Genomic DNA, 22,159 nt, shown 5'->3' on the forward strand with positions numbered 1-22,159 from the left:
TCAGCAAAGCACTCAAGCCTGTCCTTACCCTTAAGCATGTGCTTAAGTCCCATTACTGAATATTTTGCTGAATTAATATGGCTGAATTTAAGAATGTGCTTAAATGCTTTGACTCAGGGACACGGTGTATATCAGTAGATAAGTGTTTCTTACCTACTATAGCTGGGGTACACGTAATCACTTTTAGGACCAGGAGGGTCCATTATAATGATCTATATAACACAGGCTTGAGAACTTTATCCAGTATTTGCTGCATCAAGCCCATCACTTCTAACTGAGCTAGATTTACTAGCTAGTTAATGCACAGAGAAGCTTATGGCTGATTTTCCAGCTGGCATTCTAACTTGCCCCCTACCCTTGTCAAACTAATTAGGATTGAGCTGCTCTGTTCTTGGTCTCCTAAATCACATACACCCACTTTAAGGCTCCTCTGCAGTGCCAGAGTGACGTAAAGGGGCCTTAGTGTAAAGGAGACCCGGACCCATTGCTATCGGAAGTCTCCTGTTGCGGTATTAATGCTGAAGACGATTTGGTCCATTGAGAGGTGAGGTCAAGGTAGCAGAGATCAAAGGGGCTGGTGCAGAAAGGAAAAGAGTGTGCAGCTCTAGCCAAACGGGTGTGTCAATGCTGTGCTCCACTTGTTAATAAGTCCATCGCCGTTATGAGTCCCGCCCTGTTGAGCCATGGTGGCAGGCAGGCAGAGAGCAGCTGACAGTCTGCAGAGATGGAAGGCTGGCTTTGGACATTGCATTTGATGAGTCCATTTGGATTCCAATTCAATGTGTTAAAAGTCTGGGCGTAGCATCCGCTGTATTTCTCTCTCTCTCTCTCTCTCTCTCACACACACACACACACACACACACACACACACACACGCCGCAGCTGTTCTCCATTGCTACGGTTACATGTGGAGGCAATCCTGTTCAGCGTGCATGCAGAGACTTGGCATGTGTAAATGCAACATAAAAACTGGAGAACCGGAGCTCAGGAGATCTCTATCTATGTGCAGAAAATCCCACTCGACATGCTGATATGGCCCTCATCGCCACCGTTCTGAGCACCCCACAGTCATAAATGGAGTTTATCCTGACAACAGCCCATGGAGGGAGACGTTTTACCTCCGCGTTAGACAAAAATAAACCGAGGCACAGAGGCATCAAAGGATTTGCCCAGGATCAAATAGCAGAGCTGTGGCAGAGGTGGGATTAGAATTTAGATTTGATGGGTCTTAATACACTGGATACCCACGTGGAAACAGTGCAACTGGGGGCTTTAGTTACCCTGTCCTAAGAGTGAGGAAAATGCTTCTTGCTAATCTCTGCAATCACTAGTCAGTATTCATACTTTAAGGGACAGGAGAAAGCTGTAGCTCTGTAGCATAGAATTGCCCATATAATCACTAGCTGTTATTGTTATAATGATATTCTTGTCATGTAGAAGACTCCAAAACACATCACCACAGAGACCTTCAGTTTCCAGGGATGTTGAGCTGGCACCTTGCACCAGCGCTAAATTCATTTACAAGAAAAAGATGTAAAAATAATCCTGCTAAATTAAATTACCCTCCACGATTTCATCAGTCTCGGCTGGTGTCCTGGCTGCACCTGATGTGAATTACGCCAAATCCAAAAGCAGTGTCTTTTGTGGTACTCAGATGGAAAGTGCTCCCTGATCACCCCGTGGCTGCAATTTCCAAAGGATTTACTTAGTTAAAGGTCTATAATCTTTAACAGCTGCCTGATTTACTCAACTCATTTTCCACCCCTCATTAGAGATGCTGACATGGATCTCAGAAGAGGAGTATAATCTTCCTCCTTCTGATGCCACTTCTTTGAGGATTAAGCCTTTTTCATAAAGGCAAAATCTGTGATGGAGACCTCAGCATGGAGCTCCAGCACTTTCCAGCATAGAGCTCTGGTACAGTCAACACTATCAGCAAGGAGCTGAAAGGATATTTGCCACAAATCTGCTTAGGCCCACTCTCCTGGCTAGGATTGCTGGAAGAATCTGACCATCTTCATGGTGCATAACTGGGCAGCTCTAACACCAGCTTCTTGGCTAGGGAGTCTGATTCTTTAGGAAGGCCAGTGGGCATCACCCCATACCTGATCAGTGTCTCCCCCACTCTCTCACTTTTGCAGATCAGCAGCACGTAGAGGCTTTTAAAGCTATTCCCCACCCACCTCCTAGTAATGTAAAACATGTCATTAGGTCCTTCCTTTCTTGATCTAGATCTGGTGCTTATCTGGCACTGGTCCAGACTTCCTGCAGGCGCATGTCCGGGGCCATTATCAGTGTCAGTCAAAGCTGGCTTGGGGTGAAAAAAAGACTTTCCTGCATGGAGAGCCTCTCTTGGCTAGACTCAAATCTTAGGCAGAGACGGGGGAGGTTTAGGTTGGATATTAGGAAAAACTTTTTCACTAGAAGGGTGGTGAAGCACTGGAATGGGTTACCTAGGGAGGTGGTGGAATCTCCTTCCTTAGAGGTTTTTAAGGTCAGGTTTAACAAAGCCCTGGCTGGGAGGATTTAGTTGGGTTTAGTCCTGCTTTGAGCAGGGGGTTGGACTAGATGACCTCCTGAGGTCCATTCCAACCCTGATATTCTATGATTCTATGCCTCTAGAGAGCACACATTGTGTCAAGAAGGCTATGAAGGTTAGCAAATCCTGCAGTGAGCCAAAGGAAACTGTTCAAGTGTCCCAGTCACACACACAAATTGGAGAGGGACCTGAAACAAGTTCCCAGATCTGACCTACTGTGGGCTTCGGGAGTTTGAAATTCTGTTTCAGATCTTGGTTTTGCAGTTTGAGGTCAGCTCTGCTGAAAAACAAATTGCGTGCAAGGTAACTTGTCAATATCTGAATGCTGTTAGGACACACTGAGGCATTTCCATGTGACAACATTAGAGGAAAGAGACACTTAATTTGTGCCTTCTCTTGGGATGGGGGCAATTCTCCCTTTCTCCCAGTGCCTCGCTGTTCTCTGCTCTGACAAGCTCAAGCTGAGAACTAATCACCATGGCCACAGCTCTGCCATTGCAAAGCTCCGTCGGACATCAGTGGGAGTCTCGACTGCGGAAGGACTTCAGGATTTCGCCACCTGTGAGTAAAAGGCATTTTCCTGTTGATCATCATCCATGCTCCGTGCTTTTGGCCTATGGGAGGTAACATGGCTCAGTGCATCATATGCTGGATTGGTACTTGGTTCTTCCTCTGATCTGCTGGGTGACCTTGGGCAGTCCCATCACTTTTCCATGCCTCAGTTTTTAAAATGGGGGCTTATGAAGCCTACAGCTTTTGTAAAACACTTTAAGAGCTATGGATGCAAGTGCTATGTCCGAGCTAGGCAGGTCCTGTCTGCTAATTGCTGTGCCATTCCAATCTGGCATTGAACAAACACTCACTCTTTTGCTCGAAAGGACTAACAGCAACCTAAAACAGGGGTAGGCAACCTATGGCACACGTGCCAAAGGCAGCACGGGAGCTGATTTTCAGTGGCACTCACACTGCCCGGGTCCTGGCCACCAGTCCGGGGGGCTCTGCATTTTAATTTAATTTTAAATGAAGCTTCTTAAACATTTTAAAAAACTTATTTACTTTACATACAACAATCGTTGTTATATATTATAGACTTATAGAAAGAGACCTAAAAACGTTAAAATGTATTACTGGCATGCAAAACCTTAAATTAGAGTGAATCAATGAAGACTCGGCACACCACTTCTGAAAGGTTGCCGACCCCTGGCCTAAAACAACAGAAGCAGGTGTCAGGCAGGGATTCTGTTGCAGATGTCGGTTGGTTTATTGGGCATCCCATCCACTCTGCATTGTAAATGGATTGGGACTAAATTTGATGCTGATCCACTGAATCTTTGTGGACCCCCAGAAAGGTCTGTCCACCAGCCTCCCTGCCAGTCCATCCCATACTGGATTTTCAGCCTGGCTTCACGCATGCAGGCCCCAACTGTGCCAAGAGCTTCCTCAAACCTGCTCAGAGTTTGAGGCTGCATGTACCCCGTGCCCTCCAATGACTCGCACCTCTTGCCCACTCAACAGATATCATGCAACTGCCTCTTTTGCACCAGCTGGGGTGCCCAGGACTTATCTCCTCCCACTGGGTGGAGCCAGAGAGTGCCACCTCCCTTAAAGACACATCCCCGCTTACTAAGTGGAAAGAATTGTCACCGATTTGCTCCTCACTCTTTACCTTCTGAAGAGCTGGAGACTTAATTTCAGCTGCTTTGTCTACAAAAGTGGTTACGATTTAAAAAAAAATAGACTGTATAACAATCCAGTGATGGAGCCAGCAAGCTAATTCAGTGGTCAGCTGGCAGGAGTCATGCAGTAAACAGTGATTACTGCAGAATAAACTAAGGGGCATCGAGTGATTCAGCTGTCTTCAATCATCTGAGTGGGAAATGAGTTTACCACATCACAGACCAACATGTTTCTTGTTCATGGTATCATCGTCTGGTGCATGCTGCCATTTTTGTTTGGCTTTGCCGACCCCACGTGACCACCTATATTTTATGTATCTGATGCTAGGCATGACTTGCTAAGAGCCCCGAGTCATCCTGCACAGCTTGGTTACACTCAGGAGCAGCATTTCACTCCACATGTTACGAATTAGGCCCATTAATTCAATCTACGTCTGTTTGTTTTTGTCTCTTGGCCAAAAAAAAAAAACCAGGAACCCAGGCTCAACAAGTTGATCTGAAGCCACATCTCAATCAGAACTAAATCCTCTGACCAAAAAGAAATACCAGGAGGCCTTTTAACATTGCTTAGGAAGGTTTCTCTCCCTCAACATACATTAATTCTGTTCTCTTCCCCACCCTCAGTTCCTTTTATTTCCGTTTAGAACAAAGGAAAACAAGCAAAATCCCGTTCAGTCCCAGACCCAGGATTGGAATCTAATTTTGAAAAGTATTCGGTATGCACAGATCAAGCCATCTTCCTTCCATTGACTTAAATGGAGATACATAAGGAATGAATTGGGAGCGAAAAATTAGTTGATTTGGACAGAAAGCAACCTATGACTTCCTCCCTGGCACCAACCGCACGGCATATTAAATCACTTAGCAAAGTTATTGCTCATGATTTGCATTACACTGATTTGCATTACATTACATCCAAAAGCCTAAAGATCTGTTTATCCACATAGTACACAACAATACTGCCTCATCCCGCTCTGGATAGGAAAGTTCAGTTTCCACAGTCATGGGGGGCTGGTATTTGGAGTTTGGCTTTGCAATTCAGACACCCCTCCCCTGGGAGCTCCCTTCACGGAGCTGACCTTTCCTTGACCGATGACCTGGGCTGGCTACCAATTAGGTCAAAGGTACCGGAACCCCAATTACTAATAGGCTGGGCCATCCAGTTCCCCTACAATAACTGGCTTGCCTGGAGATAGGTTTCAGCCCCAGTCTTTGGACCCCGTGTTTAAGCGGGATGTCTGCACACAGAATTTTTTTTTCCCAAAGATGCCTAGAGGGTTGGACATGTGTCAAAATCCCACCCATACCATACGGCACCTCTTCTGTGTAACATATGTTGCAAGGCCAGAGAGGAAGGATGGTCTGCTGGTTAGAGCACCAGGGTGGAAATCTGGGTTCAATTTCCTGCTCTGCCACAGACTCCCTGTGTGACTTGAGTAAGTCACTTACTCTCTCTGTGCCAGGGACGGCTCCAGGCACCACCACGCCAAGCATGTGCTTAGGGCGGCAAGCCAAGGGGGGGGCGCTCTGCCAGTTGCCGCGAGGGCGGCAGGCAGGTTTCCTTCAGTGGCATGCTTGCGGAGGGTCCGCTGGTCCCACGGCTTTGGCATACCTCCCGCAGGCATGCTGCTGAATCCGTGGGACCGGGGACCTCCCGCAGGCAAGCCGCCGAAGGCAGCCTGCCTGCCATGCTTGGGGCGGCAAAATACCTAGAGCTGCCCCTGCTCTGTGCCTCAGTTTCCCATCTGTAAAAAGGGGACAAGAGCCCTGCCTTGCATTACAGGGGTGTCATGAGAATAAATATGCTAATGATTTGTGGGAGCTCAGATATTATGGCAATGGGGTGCTAGATAAGATGACTCTGTGTCATGGCTGGGGCTCATTGAGCAAAAGGCTGTGTAGCTCAGTTCTTATCTCTTTGGGACACCATTTTATTTTAAGAATGTGGGGATTTGTTTTGATTTAAAGGCCAATAAAGAGAGCCTTCTCTGGTTCTAGGGGCCCTAACAGTCATGTAATGCAGCAGTAACCACCCAGCAGGGTAACAGGCCCCCACACAACACAACGAGAGCAAATGAACCCGCCACTAATGTAAACAGCAAAGAAAAAAACCCACCCAGACTCTGAACGGTCCCCAGAACTTTGTAGCGTTCCGTAGCAGGGCAGCCCGCTACTTTAAGGGCCAAGAGGACTGGTGCCAGTCAGTTCTGCTCAGTTAATCCTGCTGCAGCACGATACCTATCCGGGGCCTGGGGTTTAAAAGGAGGAAGCCCAGCAGTTGAGGACTGGCTGGAGTGGAGAACAGCAGGCTCCAGGGACCCACTTTGGTGGCAGAGCGGCACCATGCTAGGCCTTGCCGTGATGGGGTGCTCTGAGGTGATGAGTCTTGTAGGCATGCCCTAAAGCGTGGAGCAGCTAGTTTCTCAAAGGACGTGCCCAGCTGGCTGTTCCCACCCTTTTCTACCAAGGGGAACTGCAGCTCTTTATAGAGCACAGCTGTGGCAGAATGGCATGAGGGGTCGCTTGGGAAAACAGGCAGGTCCCAAGCTTATTTAGGGCTTTCCAGAATCATAGAATATCAGGGTTGGAAGAGACCTCAGGAGGTCATCTAGTCCAACCCCCTGCTCAAAGCAGGACCAAACCCAACTAAATCATCCCAGCCAGGGCTTTGTCAAGCCGGGCCTTAAAGATCTCTAAGGATGGAGATTCCACCACCTCCCTAGGTAACCCATTCCAGTGCTTCACCACCGTCCTAGTGAAATAGTGTTTCCTAATATCCAACCTAGACCTCCCCACTGTAACTTGAGACCATTGCTTCTTGTTCTGTCATCTGCCACCACTGAGAACAGTCTAGATCCATTCTCCTTGGAACCCCCCGTCAGGTAGTTGAAAGCTGCTATCAAGGCTTCAGGTAGTTGAAGGCTTCTAAATCATCCCTGTCCCCAATCTCGTCCAAACAGTGGCTAAGGCCCTCAGCTGCAGTGTCAGATGAGACGGACCTAAAACTAGATGTCTCCACATACTGAAGATACTCTAGGGGAACGTTAGTGAGGCGGCATGGGTGGGGCTGAGGTATGTTTCCGCTGCGAGCCTGGGTCAACAGACTAGGGCTCATGCGACTTGCACTACCGCACTTACAAATAGCTGGGTAGACATTGTGACTTGGGCTGGAGCTCAAGCTCTGAAGCCAGAGGAAGGGTGCAGGCTTCAGAGCTGCCGCGGGCTGTGTAGACATGCCCCTAACAGCCTCGTGTGCGTGTGCAAAAGGAGTGAGGATGGAGCCCTACCATCATGCCCTAGTGTAAGTGGAGAAATTGCCCACAACTACCCCCTCCCCCACCACAATTTCCCTGGGAGGAGAACAAAGCCGTGGGAGGAAAATGTTTGAAACATTCTGAGCAGCTCTAGTCACTACTAGATTCCCAGTGTTAAGTGCTGACCACCACAAATGAATGCATCAAAGGCGCCGCCTTGGGCTGAAGGGGAGCATATTACATGAGGGAAAATTCAGAGCTGTTCTGAGGGTAGAAGAGGAGGTGCACTCCTCCAGAATGCTCTGGGATAAATGCAGCTGGAGAAAAGCACGCATGACCATTCTCCTATAGTGTTCAACAGACAGTGGACGTCCTCTGTCTGCTTGAGGCTAGGGCTACTTCTACTAAATCCCGTATTAAGTCCTCTCCCATCTATCCAAAACCACTTACCTGCACCTCCAGCTGGCTGACAACAGGGATATCTACACTTCCTTCTACCTGACTCTTTCCCTCACTCCTCGGTCGTACTAGCCCCTCTCCCTGTCTGCCCCTACTACAAACTTTATAAAGGAGAGTTTCAGGGAATTCCTGGGCTGGGGTTTTCAAAGAGACTCCTGCGAGCCCATGTCCAGGAGACCACTGGGATGTCCCTAAAACCATGCATTCCGCACAGCACCAAACACCTTCATAAAGTTCAGAGAAAGAAGGTGGGGGGGGAGCTCGTATTAGTGTAGCAATAATTTCTGTTTGGTGGCTCCATCGAGGTGAATGGGCCTTTTTATTAAATGACTTCCCTCGAAAAGCAAAACATGGCCCGATGTGATTTATAAGGTGCTATTGTGCTTTTATTAATGGCAAGTGTTTGAAAGCAACCTGCTGTTGGCACATGCTGCTGGCATGTGTTGGGGTGCTAACAGAATGAAGAGGAATTAAAACCCAGAAACGTTAATTTAAATGTGGGCCGCAGGGAAACGTTTATAAGTGCCTCATAGCCAGTTCGAACAGTGAACAAAGCCACAAGGTGACCTTGGTAAGGAACAAGAGTTTCTACAGTTCCTTTTTGATAAGGAGATTATATTTGTACAACTCCTTTCATCCTGAAAGGTTAGTAACCATGATTTCTAGTTGGATAGGAGTCACTTATTCTGGTCTTCTCTAGGCTGCTACACAGAGCTGCTTAGCAGCTCCATACAAGTAGCAAAGAACAATTCTGCATGCAGTTGTAACAGGAGGGAGATTTAGGCCTGGTAAAATGTAGTAATTACCCTAACTGAGCTGGGCCATGCCTACATCTCTGTTCTTGTCAATTGCTCCACTTATGTCCTGGCTGTGCTACAAGCTTCCTGTGGGACCTTGGGCAAATCACATAGCCTCTCCATGACTCAGTTTCCCATCTGTGAAATAGGGATAATAGCATTTCTGTACCTCACAGAGATGTTGTGAGGGGAAATATGCTAAAGATTTTGTGGTGTTCAGATACTATGGTAACTGAGGGCCAAATAAATACCATAGTTTTATGGTTCCATTCACTGTACTACCTAAGCACCTCGCAGATGTGAATCAATCCATTCTCTCAATGCCCCTGTGAGGTAGGGGAGTGTCACTGCCCACATTTCACAGACCAGGAGCTGCCACGCGGATGGATTAAGCAAGCTGTCCTGGAAATCTCGGTTAGAGTCAGGAATGGAACCCAGGACTCATGAATTCTACTCCAGTGTTGTCACCACGAGGCTGTCTTTCTTTGGGAGCTTTTTACACGCTCATAAAGTAGTTGAACCCCAGATTTCTGATGCCCATGAAAGGATGCACCTCCAGCAGCATAGCACTGCCCTGATGCATTGGTTCAGGAGTGGCCCGGAAGGGAAAGTGCCACCAACGCCCCTTGCCGCTGTACACTGGGGTTTCACTCTAGCTTCCCCCTCTGAGCAGTGCCACAGCCTCGCCTTGCCTGGCTGGTGCGATGGCAGGAGTGCACAGGCCCAGGTGGGCATGGCTGCAGGCCACACAGCAAGGCAAGGCTACACCCTTGTATCCTGAATTTGCTCCCTCCCCTCTCAGAGCGAACTTTCCTCTACACTCTATAAATAGTGCTCTGGGCCTGAGTGCAGAGGAGATCAGGAGGCACAATGCTGGCAGGTCAGTGACTAATGCCAGGGGCACTCCATCACCCAGGGTGGCCAGCAGAGAGCTTGGAAACTGCCCACTCAGAGGAAATGACCTTGCAGTTACAAGCTCACCCATCCTTAAAATGCAAAGCCTTCCTGGAATAGCATCTCTCAGTTCACGGGTGTATCCAGGGACCCGGAGCACTGGGCATGGCTGAGGGAGACAGCAGGCAGCTGAGTCAGACACTCTGAACAAATACCTCTTCCTTTTTCTTATGGTTCTTGGTCTTAAAACGGTTCCTAAGAGCCATCATTTCCCTCAAATTCAATATCGCCCATGAACGCCTTGGGCTTCCCAAGCTTCGCGGCATCCCTGTGACTGTCATATACTGTAACAGTTACTGTCAAATTGCCACAACTTACACACCTGAGGGGTTCCCATAGCGAGTGGCTGGAGCAACTTGGCTTCATCTGGACAGACTTGTCCCCTTGCTATAGCCTAATGCCATTAGCTGACTGGGGACTCTGTCCAGAATCCACTGGATTTGCCATAACTCTCTGCGAGGGGACATCAGCATGATTGGATCAAGCGCTGAGCTGGGACTCGGGAGACCTGGATCTATTCCTAGCCCAGCCCCAAGACCTGTTGTCTGACCTTGTGCAAGTCACTTCACCTCTCTGTGCTTCTGCTTCCCCTCCAACCTGTTAGGTTGTTTGTCAGCAGCCCAGGGTCTGTCCCTTACTCTGTGTCTGTGCAATGCCAAGAACCATGATCTCAGCTGGGCCCTCGAGGGGCTGCCATCAGACCAACAGTAATAAACAGTCCTCCTTAGTTGGATCAATTAGCTCTCCTCCCTCTGTAGGGCGGTGGACAGTCCATTGAAATGGAGATACCACATCTCATGCTGGCCCATGTCCACTGGGAAGCGGGAGAGGTTCCATATCTCTTCCTGAACCTTCCTTTGAGAGAGGTGCAATGGCAACCCAGCATCGGGTTCCACTGCTGTGCAGAGTACTCCCAACTATTGTAAGCTGCTCTTTTCTAAATGGTGTGGGTATGTACATCAGCTGCCTCACTGGAGCAAGGCTTGCCTGGGGATGGCTCCTGGGTGATTATAGTTTACCCAGCCAAAGGCTGAGGCGATGATGGGTAGAAAACGCTGAGTTGAAGTGATATCCCGCTCCCTTTCTGCTAGATGGTGGGGGCTCCCGGGCTATTTTGGAGGAGTAGGAATATTGAGAGGACTGGCTGTGGTTACAAATGGGTTTATCTAAGCAATGTACTTGTCTCCTGGGGACCCGGTGATAGTAAAGGCTTGTCTACATGGGGACCTTCAGGAAAGTTAATCCGAATTAACTAAAGGTCTGAATTTAAAGTGGATTAGTTGAACTGCATTAAATGTGTGTGTATGTTTTCATTCTCCAGATGCAGACAAAAACAGACTGAACCACATTGTTAGGGAGACCCTACGAATAGGAAAGAAAAGAGCTCAGTGTCAGAAACCCAGAAGCTGATGTCCCTTAAACCCAGTCTGACCCCAGGGAAATCTACAGATTTACATTAGTGCATGTACTCCAGTGTAAATCTGTGTCAAATTCAGTGTGGTCGTATGGGATTTTTCTCACTGGGATAACAGATCTGAAGAAAATCATAAAGCCATAAGTCTCAATCTGCAAGGTGTGTTGAGCATTCTGAACTCTCAGTGATTTTGGTTTTCAGAGGCAGATCCTCAGTTGGTATCCATCAGCATAACTCCACTGTAGTCAATGGAGCTCTGTGAATAACAACTGCTGCAGATCTGGCCTTCAGCCTTCAGGACCTTGCAGAAGTGATCCCTCAGGGAAAAAGTTCTAATTTGGGTGCCTTCCGCTAGACGCCTAAATCGACAGGCATAATATGAATTTAGGAGGCCACCTGACCATTTTGGTCTTAACACATCTCATAAGAATGGCTACACTGGGACAGAGCAATGATCCATCTAGCCCAGTATCCTGTCTTCCAACAGTGGCCAGTGCCAGGTGCTTCAGAGAGAATGAACAGAACATGGTAATTATTGAGTGATCCATCTCCTGTTGTCCAGTCTCCGCTTCTGACAGTCAGAGGTTTAGGGACACCGGAGCATGTGGTTGCCTCCCTGACCATTATGGCTAATAGCCATTGATGGATCACCCCTATCACAAAACTGATTTTCTAACCCTTTGTTGGAATGTTACATGCTTCTTTTTCAAGCCCCGTATTTTGGAATTGAGATAAAGCAATTGAGATAAAGAGATTTTCCCTGTCAGTAAGAACTTCTTTCCTCTGCCACTAGTTATGCTCTCTGGGTTTTTTTAATGTTTGTTCTTCGCCAATATCCTGTTCCTGAGCAGTTTGTTTAATATGGCTGTTCCATGTCCCATACGTCACTTATGTCATGCCCTTTAATAGTATATTTCTCAGACACATTAAGTGATTGTGTGGCTTTCCCTAGGCGATATTCGAGACAAGGCACGGAGCAAACAAACTTGGAGTTGACCAAACATAAACTCTAATCACTTCACTTTGAGCGGGGGTTTCCAAGAGTGGTGGTTGTTTCCTTTAATCTTTCGCCTGGAGATGGTTTCTCTGCAGCCACATAGATTCCTCCCTCCTGCCCCCAGAGGGGCATTGGATGAGATGCAGTGGTGCTATCTAGTCCCCAGTGAACAAGGGGTTAACTTGAACTCAGTTCCCGCCTCTCGTCACATGGGAACGCAGAGGAAGAGGTATGGGATAAGAGTAAGGTTCACCCTTGTGCAGAGGGTTAGCACAAAGCTCATTGTGCTTAAGTGACACTTAAGTGGCACATAGATCTTGTGCTAAAGTGGGACTTAAATTGTGCGGGTCCTCTGAATTTCACTCTAAAGCAATGATGACGCAGTGAGAGATGCCCATACTACCACACCAGCATCTACCAGACTAGATTATTACATATGCATCCATTTGGTTTGCTGGTATCTTAGAAATCCAGCAATCATAATCGGACAGGATCAATATCTTCATCTCCCTTATGCCCCACTTCTGCAGCAGCAGGAGACGTTTATGCCATGTACACATTCCAGCTAGCTCCTCAGCTGGTGTAAATGAGCATCGCTCCATTGCAATCACTGGATCTCGGCCCATGTGCACCAGCTGAGAATCTGGCCATGTGATCTTGATAAAGCTGTTTGTAACTGGATCACTTTGCAATATAACTTTGCAATATTGTCATATATTTGAACAGATTTTTTTTCTTTTTCGAGGGAGAGAGGAACAAACTATCAATCACATTCAATAGATAATTTAGATGTGGGAGTGGTAGCAATTTCTTGTGCAAAATAAGTTCACCCCCGAAGTTTTTGGGGTGCCCTCAAAATTTGCCAAGCAACTGCAATATGACAATCAAGCTGTCCTCTCCTTTGTTTGGGATAAAACAGAGAAAAGGACAAACTGTCCCTGATGAAAGCTGGATGTGACTTTAGTCATCTCTGTACAGACATGTCCTGCTACAAGGAAGGAATTGGGGCTTATCTCGTGTTGGCGCTGATATGACTTAAGGAGCGGGAACTGACTCATCAAGGGTGTGCTGGGAATCATTCCGCAAGCAACGGAAGGCATAGCTAATGTTTTCTAAGCACCTAGCAACATGGTTAATGAGCCAAACTGCTCTCATTGGCACCCATGTAAATCTGGAGTTGCGTTCATGAAGAACTCACAGGTGATGTGCAAAGTGGTATAACTTAGCGTCCCTTTGAGTATGACTCCTTCAGACTCGGTATACCTAGACTCCCTCAAGCAATGGTGCATAAAATAGTCCAGAGGAGCCTCAAGGAAGTGTAAACAGGGGTCAGTTAAAGTATTGCACAGGCTATTCTAATGTACACTTTCCTTTCAGCAATAAAAGCAACCATCTTCTAGCCCCTCAGCATGGGAATTCCTCCAAATTAGATTCAATTACATTCAGTGGGCCAGATTCAAAGCTAACTTATTGCAGTCGATGGGAATTACACCAATGTAAATGAATAGACTCTCACAGAGTTACCTAAGTTTAGAAGGAGTAATTGGTGTAACATAAGCACAGAGTGGGTCTGATGAAGATGCAGCTTATAGCAACCTGCATGGAACTTCAGAGGAGGAGCACAGGTTGCAGGAGGAATATGTTTGGAGGAGGCACCATGAAGTCGGTCTGCATGCACATGGCTGGAATGTTAGCTGCCGTTGCAGCATGTCTGTAAACAGTTATTTTAATGAAGAACCAGTTTAGCTGAAATCGTCTTGTGCCATTATCCAGCTCACAGGGCATGAAATAGAGTGGAAACAGTCAGTCTAGTGAGACTCAGTGAGCAAGAATGAAACAAACAAAGCATCATCCAGAAACAGAGCAAACAGCAGCATGGAGGAACGGAGACCACAGGTAATACTAGATTCCTATCTACCTTGCACAAGCATGGAAGCAAGAAATGAGTCTTTATAGGAAGCTGACCATGGGGCAAAAGATGAGAAAATGAAGATACAATTAAAAAAAGCTTTCTCACTGGGGAAAAGGAGAAGACGTGAGAGAGACACTGTTGCCAGAAATAATGCCCAAAACATGAACAGCTAATATGTGTGTTTGAGTACTGTGACCATAGGCAGAGAGACTGTAGAGAGAATAGTGTTTTTGGTTTTTTTACTGGAAACCAAAAGCAGAAGAGGGAATGGATACTAACATTTGCAGAACTGAGAGCTCTGGCACCCACATGTAATTCTGGAGACATTAAGATTCCTTGACGGGGGGCATGCGCATGACATGATTCACGCTTACAAGAGGGATTGTGGAGAGAAACTGCTCTAACCCTGTTTGCAGGTGTCTGAACTGTCCAGAGACAGGATCAGAACAGGAATGCAGGCTCTAGCTAAAAGAAGCAGGATGGAGGCAGACCAACTGGGATTGCAGACATCAGTGTATATACTATGGAGAGCAGCACAAATGGCAGAAGTTAAAGTGCTTGGCCTATGGGCAGTGGGGCAAGGAGTGTGAGGAAGAGGAACCATTTTATGTCCCAAGGTACAGCTGCCCCCGAGAAGAAAAAAGCAACAGTCCATGCGGTGACGGAGGAAAGAGAGAATGAAGAGGAAGATGTCCGCAATAGGATTTTAGCATATCCAAAGATTCAATGCACTGCAGGAGGAGGCTGCCAGCCATGTAACTGCCATATTTGGAATAATGACAAAGTTTATTCCAGCTAGACTGTGGAACCAGCTGCAATGTAATCCTAGCAACAGTGATAAGCAGCAATGTTCCAGTGGAGAAATGTGACCAAGTGCTAGTGATGTACAATAAAACCATTGTTAGGCCAATTAGCAAAACTGCAGGCTGTAGATAAGAGACATTATCACTTAGCAAATATGTTCGCCCACAAAAGTACCACCCGCTGCTGGGCAGCAGGGCAGCGAAAGCCATACATTTAATCACAGAGCAATCCCAGAATATCCTCAATGTGAGAGAAGAGGGAGAACAGTCGCCCTGGGCCCTGTCCAGCATTGTAACAGAATATAAGGACCTACTTTCAGGAGATGCACACTTAGAAGGCAAGCTGAAGTTGCGGGGGGGGACCTCATGTGCAGCCCATAAGGCTACCAAAATACAGAGTCCCATGAGCCCCGGTGGAGTCGCTGAAGAAGGAATTGGCAAGCCTGCCACGAAAAGACATTGATACCTTTGTTGGAACTAACACAAATGGATCCCCGGCCTGGAGGGGTAAGAGAACCTTCAGGTCCGCTGAGGAGCTGCATTGGAACCAAAACCACTGAGCAGAACATTGAAACAAGTCCCTCCACATTGCCAAGGATGAAGGTCCTTCTATCCAGGGCCAAAGGTTTTCGCTGTTTTGTGGCGTCAAGACGGGGGACCGGTGAGCCAGTCAGCCACTTGACAACCTTTTCCACATCTTTTTGGCAGGTCCCGGGGGATAGGAATGTCTATAGCATCAGCCTGGCCTCAGAGGTGCTCCAATGTCAACTCTCTGTTTTAGCAGTTACGAAGCGCTAACTTTTTGAATCTTTGCTGTCAAATAATTGTCTGACCCGCCCCTCACACAACCGTGGACACGTAAATTGATTGGGTTTAACCATTTTTTAAAAAATTTTAAACATCAATATATCTGAAATTATATTTAAAAACAAATCTAATTCTTCCAGCCTCCATGGAGGTAAGCCAAGCTTGTTGTTTGGCACATGCTCTCTCCTCACCGTAAACTTTAGGCTCCTTAGGATGTATCTTGACCCGTTAACGTGTAGGAAAACTACACCCTTATGGAATAAAAGTCGAACCCTAGTGGGGTTAGGTTGAAAGCATGGCCAGATTCTGCTCCCAAATAGCCAGAATGCACAGACCCATACGCCCAAAGAATCGGATGGAACTTTAAATACCACTTTATTTCAGGTTTGCTATCAATGCACAAACAGCAAAGACTGATGTACAGTATACATGGTATACACAAAGCAGCCAGTACAATAGGCATTTCTGTCCTTCTGCCATACATCTTGCAAAAGAACCACAAAAAAACAAAACAACCCCCCCCCGCCGCCCCCCTCCCGCCCCCACGACTGTGACAATTCTTGATGGTGTTGGGAACCAATTCTTTTCGATGGAAAGACCCAAAGGGCAGCCCCTCAGGACCAGCTACACAGCTGGAACCGGGAGGGGGTCAGCTGTGCTAGGCACAGCAAACCCACCAATAAACGTAATGTATATTCCTAAGGATGAGGGGGTGGACTCTGAGACAAGGAAAGAGGTAAAGTAGAAGTGTTACATACAGACACTGATTGGTCTAGGGCCTGCTCCAGTCTGGCCTAGTGCAGAACTCTTTGACAACCCTGGTAACCGCTTGCCCAATGGGATTTTGTTTCCTTTCTCTTGATCCTCTCCCACTAAAACATACTATTTCTCTTCTGTAACCAGTAACCAACCGGTCCAAGTTCTCTCTCCCCTATGTTGATACTAATTTTATATCATGAGAGATTATGGGAATGCTGAGAGTTGACACTATCTTATCAATGCTCATTGATCATTAAACACTGGGAAGAAAAGTGAAGTGAACACTCAAGAGCTGATTTGTTCTGGAGACTGGGCACATTTTTAAGGGGATATTGGATGAAGTTAACCAGGGCCTTTAAGTAGGATGAGATGCAGTGCTGAATCATAGCTGGAGTTAGGTAACAACAAACCCCATCACCCACTCAGCACAGCATCTGCGAAGGACAGTGGGGAGAGAAAGTTGGTGTAATTTGGTGTAGCTCTTTCAAAGTCAATGGCGTAATTAAGGCAACAGAGCTATGCTGATTTACATCTGAGGAGGATCCAGCCCAGAAGCCCTAAATCTATCCATCAGAAAGGGGTTTTGCCATCGAAGAACTGTCTATAATCCCAGTGCGATAGTTCCTTGATCTGAAATTCAGCATTAGGTGTGGTTAATGCCCTTTGTAATAAAAAAATCGGTTGAATTTCCAGGTGGGGTTATTTTGAAGCCCAGAGATCTTTGGGCCCAGTCCCGTCCCACGCAAGTCTATGCCAGAATTCCTACTTGCTTCAGTGAGACAAGGAAGAATCATCTTCCCCATAGAGTGGAGAGGCTGCCTCGCAAGACATTCCCTAACTACTGTTGCTGGCATCCCAACACTAGATGGAATCCTCTGGACAATATAGGGCTTGGGGGCTGGAGAATGGGCATGGGCAAAGCTTGGACAAAACATCCAACGATGCTCAGTGCAGCACTTTATCTATAAGACAGACTTTGTGCCCTTCAGTACGCAGTTGTACGCTCAAACGAGAGATTTGGATGCTCTGTTATGGGCCCACGCTTGGGAGGTGGGCTCATCAGGGCAAGCTCGCTCTAGAAGAGTGTCCTATCAAAATGTATCCAGTGGGCTGGCTGGAAGGGGGCATGTGGGTAAGAAAGGTAAGAATGGTAGAGCCATGGGGAGTCCAGTAGAGGGGCAGGAATTGACAATTAGCCCATTGCCAAGCAACATTTACATGTGAGTTGTTCATGAGTTGTTTAGAGTGCAGGGGGTCTACAGCTAGCTGCTGTTCTCTCGCACTGGAAGGGGGTTGGTCTTCGGTTCAACGCCTGAGTTACAACCCGGCCAAGGACCAATAATAAAAAAATACTTTCCCCTGCTCTGGTATCTTCCATGCTAAGATCTCAAAAAGCTCTGCAAAAAATGAGCAAGTATCGTGATCCCCATTGAACAGGTGGGGAAATCGGGCCACAGGGACCACAAATTCAGCAAGGCATATGCCTCACTTTAACCCGGTGAGTTGTCCCTTTGATGCCAGTGGGAACACTTGCAGACAGCCCTGGGGGGTATCAATCTAAGTTACGCAACTTCAGCTACGTGAATAACGTAGCTGAAGTCGACGTACTTAGCTCTACCTACTGCAGTGTCTTCACTGCAGTAAGTCAACAGCTGACGCTCTCCCGTTGACTCTGCCTGCGCCTCTCGCCAAGCTGGAGTACAGGAGTTGATGGGAGAGCGCTCGGGGGTTAATTTATCGCATCTAGACTAGGCATGATAAATCCATCGCTGCTGGATCGATCACTGCCCGCCAATCCGGCAGGTAGTGTAGACAGACCCTTAGGGTCTGATTATAGCTTGAGTTGACCTATCCAAACTATCTTCAGTCTACATAGTCTGGGTCCTGGAGAAATGAAACTGTGCTGGCTTGTGCTTCAGCACGGGTTGTCCAAGCTTTCCTGGACCCCTGCTGATGCTAGCCTGGGCTGAAGCATGCATTACTGCAGCGTCACTGCTCCGGGACCTGAGCTTGCTAGATTAAAGCTAGCTCAGGTATGTCTGCACAAGATGTAATCACGCTCCACAATTGCAGGATAGACACACCCCATAAAACTAGAGAGGGGCTTAAGCAGGGTACATAGCATAGATCTTAAGGCCAGAAAGGCCCATGCAATCGTCTTCTGGGAGGAGAGTTAGTCCCCGTTTCTTTTATACTTCAGCACCAAAGATCTCTATGTGTCTTTGAGAAATAACCCTGAACAACGATGTTAGGAGAAGAGGGTGGAGGATAGTACGACTACTGGGCACGGAGTGACAGGGCCATACACAGAGCACCATTTTGAAAAAAGACTCAGTATTTGCCACCCGTGGCAGTCACGCATACAATGCTCTTTCTCATTCTTCCAACAGGAAGCACTATGGTGGGGCACCATTGTGCAGTACCTCCTAGAATTACAGCCATATTCTCACGTACACCAAGATCTCTTTAAGCTTCAGCTGGGTAAAGGGGTGGTGGGAATGCAATTTGTGCTCGTTTTAAGGCACCTTTACACTATTAGCAAAGCAAAAAGGGACCTAAGTGTAAATGGTATTTGGTCTAAAGAGGTTTCTTTAAAATACATACCCACCTTGTATTAGGGATACCCTGCCCCTCCACACACCCTTCTCAAAGCACCATATAAAGAGGCATAGTCTTCTGAGAGGATCCAATGGAAAAAATGACAAAATTACCCCAGGCACGCAGGGTTTGCGTCAACCACGAGGAAGAAAAATAAAAATACAGATATTAAGCACCATAAGAATCTACGTTGTTCGGTCCATACACATGAAAAGCAAAAGCCGCCGATCAATGACCCACGTACAGCCCTGCACGACAACGCTGCTGCACAGGTCTGGAGAGCAGCAACACATCGGCTGCGGAGTCATTGCTAGCAAGCCCTGAAGGCATCAGTTCTTAATAGACCCCAGCACTTTATTGCACCGGTCGTTAAGCAGTATAGTTTGTCGTCTTTGCAATGGTAATTCCTTTTGGTCCCATCTAGCACTAGTGTTTTGGAGGTTGGGGCGTGACCCTTTGAAGCCTAGAGGGAGGCCGGCCATGGCGATATAGAAACACACTCTTGTTGTCCTTGATGTTTTGGTGGATCCCGGAGAGCAGTCCCCAGAGACCGATCCTGCCCCCTCACGCCCATAGCCTCCTCTGGATGGGGAGGGAGCCTGGAGAGTTTGGCAGCTTCGAGGTAGATGTTTATTTTACTTCATCTCTGAGCAACCTGTTCTATAACACCACACTGGGCCCCTCTCACGTGTGCACGCTCTCGCCCTGCGTACAAGTCCTTTGTCCACTGATATGCCCTATGTAACAGACCCCTCACTTCAGACAGCTCCCCCTCTCCCTCCCCCCAGCTGCTGTTCAGCCTTCAGCCATTTATCTCCAGCCAGAGAGACACCAGGCCTTCTTTGGAAGCAGCGCCCGCGGGGTCAGCATGGCCTCAGGGTGCAGAAGTCCAGCTCCTGAGGCTTCTTCCTGAGGTTGCAGCGATCCCGAGGCAAGAGCTGGCCGGCCCGCGCCGTGCATTTCAACATGCGCCTCTTGAAGCCCCGGCCGCAGGTTTTGGAGCAGGGGGACCAGGGGCTCACCTCCCACATGGGGCAGGGGTCGCCGCATATCCTGACATCGACGGGCCGCTGGGCAGCATCGCACACGGAGGCCAGTTGGCCGTAGGAGTCGCGACAGTGTACGGAGCGCTTCTGCAGCCCGTTGCCGCAGGAGACGGAACAGGCCTCCCAACCACTGGCCGCCCACTTGTAGGACACACGTTTGTAATTCGGCCTGCCCGGATCCAAGCGGTTGGACAAGCTCAGGACGTTGTTGCTGAGCACGGGCGGGTTTTTCCCGTCTTTCCGGTAAGAGGACTTATCGTCTTTGCTGTCCTTGGGCAGGTAGAAGGAGTAGCGCACGCGTGGTGGGGTCATCTTCCCCACTGACAACACCTCCACGGTCAGCGGCTCCTGGATGGGCTTGAAGGCCTGGAGGCTTTCCACCGCCGTGCCCGTCCCGCTGTACCGCAGCACGCTGCCCTTCACCATCAGGTCCCTCTCCACAGCCGAGACGATGAAGTGCCCGTTCAGCAGATACTTGCCTTGGCTGTTCTTCAGAGCTAGGTAGTTATCGTCGCTGATGAGGCCCTTGTAGCCCCGCTGCCTGATGTCAATGCTGGAGGCTCCTGCTGGGATGATCACCACAAAGTTGTAGCCGTGCCTGTAAGAGAACAGCAGACAAGCCACCCGAGAGGTGGTGTCAGCACCACCGACATCACGGGCCATGGGCCTTTCATTCATAAGCTGTTGCTCTTAGAGGTGAGACTTGTCCTCTCTAGGGCCAGTGCTTCCCAAACTTCTTCCTCCTAGCTCTGCCAGGACCCTTCCCCTTGCCTGAACCCCCCTCTGCTAGACCAAGAGAGGGACCCCACAGCTCTGCCAATGAGCCTCAGTCCTGACCCACAGAACCCCATTCCAGCCCCGCCAGTGCTCTGCAGCCCTACAGCAGCTCTATAGCTCTGTCTCTGAGACTTTCCTGGCCCTAAAAAATCCCCACAAGAGGCACTGGACAGACAGCATCAGGGTAGGCTTCCCTGTCCCCTCAATGGGCCTCAACCCTGACTTGAAGGGGTCACCTCTAGTGATGAGAGAGGAGTTCAGTCTCCATGGGTTTCCTTGGTCCCTCTGCTGAGATGGCTACCAAGGCAAGCAATTGTGGTGCTGAGTCTTTCTGATGTAGACACCTGACCACTAGGAACCAGGCTGAGAGCAATCATTCATTTTACACAGTCCACTAGAAAGCCACAGTAAAACCACACACTCACTCCCAACCTGGTCTGGGTCTGATTCTGAAACCTACAGCTGAAAGAGTCACTGGTCCAGGATCAGCCCCTGAGTCATCTAGTACAGCGGCTCTCAACTTGTCCAGATGACTGTACCCCTTCCAAGAGTCTGATTTGTCTTACGTAACCCCAAGTTTAATCTCACTTAAAAACTACTTGCCTCCAAAACCATACAAAAGTGTTGCAGCACCCGCTTACTAAAAAATTGCTTCCTTTCTCATTTTTGCCATATAAAAATATAAAATCAATTGGAATATAAATACTTCTGTTTCTGTATATAGTATATAGAACAGTATAAACAAGTCATTATATGAAATTTTAGTTTGTACTGACTTTGCTAGTGCTTTTTATGTAGCTTGTTGTAAAACTAGGCAAATATCTAGATGCATTGATGTACCCACTAGAAGACCTCTGTGTACCCCCAGGGGTACATGCACCCCTGGTGGAGAGCCACTGATCTAGCATACCCATTTGAGGTTCAACTGTAGACAGTTCACTTCCAGTGCAAGAGACCAGATTGAAACCCCTGAGAGTAGCCTAGAAGTTGGAACCTTCTCCTCCAAAGAATCAGGGCCTATCGATGAAGCTAAAGGCAGAAGAGCCATCCCTGGAAACAGTACCATTGGTCCCTCCCTTCCATGAGCCCTATGTTTTCTGAGGCCTATTTTATAGGGCACACGGAGAAAGCAGCAGGATCCTCTGGCACTCACATGGGTTTGGTGAACAAGCCCGAGACCTTCTTGCAGCTCTTGTTGTCTCCTCCACACACGCTGCACTTGTCAAACTTCTTCTTGGAGCCCAGCTTGCCGTCGCATCCTGCTTTGATGCATTTGCCCTGGACGCAGACCGAGGTGGAGTCGGGCGCGCAGGGAGTGCCATCCACAACCTGAAGTTTACCCGCAGGCAGAGGGAAAGCACAAGCCA

General features: G+C 48.0%; 1 protein-coding gene across 1 annotated transcript in view; it reads right to left on the reverse strand.

Annotated features, from left to right (window-relative positions):
• Positions 1–18,070: 18,070 nt before the first annotated feature.
• Positions 18,071–22,159, reverse strand: part of ADAMTS15 (ADAM metallopeptidase with thrombospondin type 1 motif 15) — a 28,718-nt gene continuing 24,629 nt past the window's right edge. The window contains exons 7-8 of the mRNA XM_044997165.1: positions 21,946–22,121; positions 18,071–20,613 (exon numbers count right to left, since the gene is read on the reverse strand). Of these exons, the coding sequence (XP_044853100.1) occupies positions 19,833–20,613; positions 21,946–22,121 (957 nt within the window). The 3' untranslated portion in view covers positions 18,071–19,832. The remainder of the gene's footprint in view (positions 20,614–21,945; positions 22,122–22,159) is intronic.

Source organism: Mauremys mutica, chromosome 22, assembly GCF_020497125.1.
Source record: "Mauremys mutica isolate MM-2020 ecotype Southern chromosome 22, ASM2049712v1, whole genome shotgun sequence".
Lineage (NCBI taxonomy): Eukaryota > Metazoa > Chordata > Testudines > Geoemydidae > Mauremys > Mauremys mutica.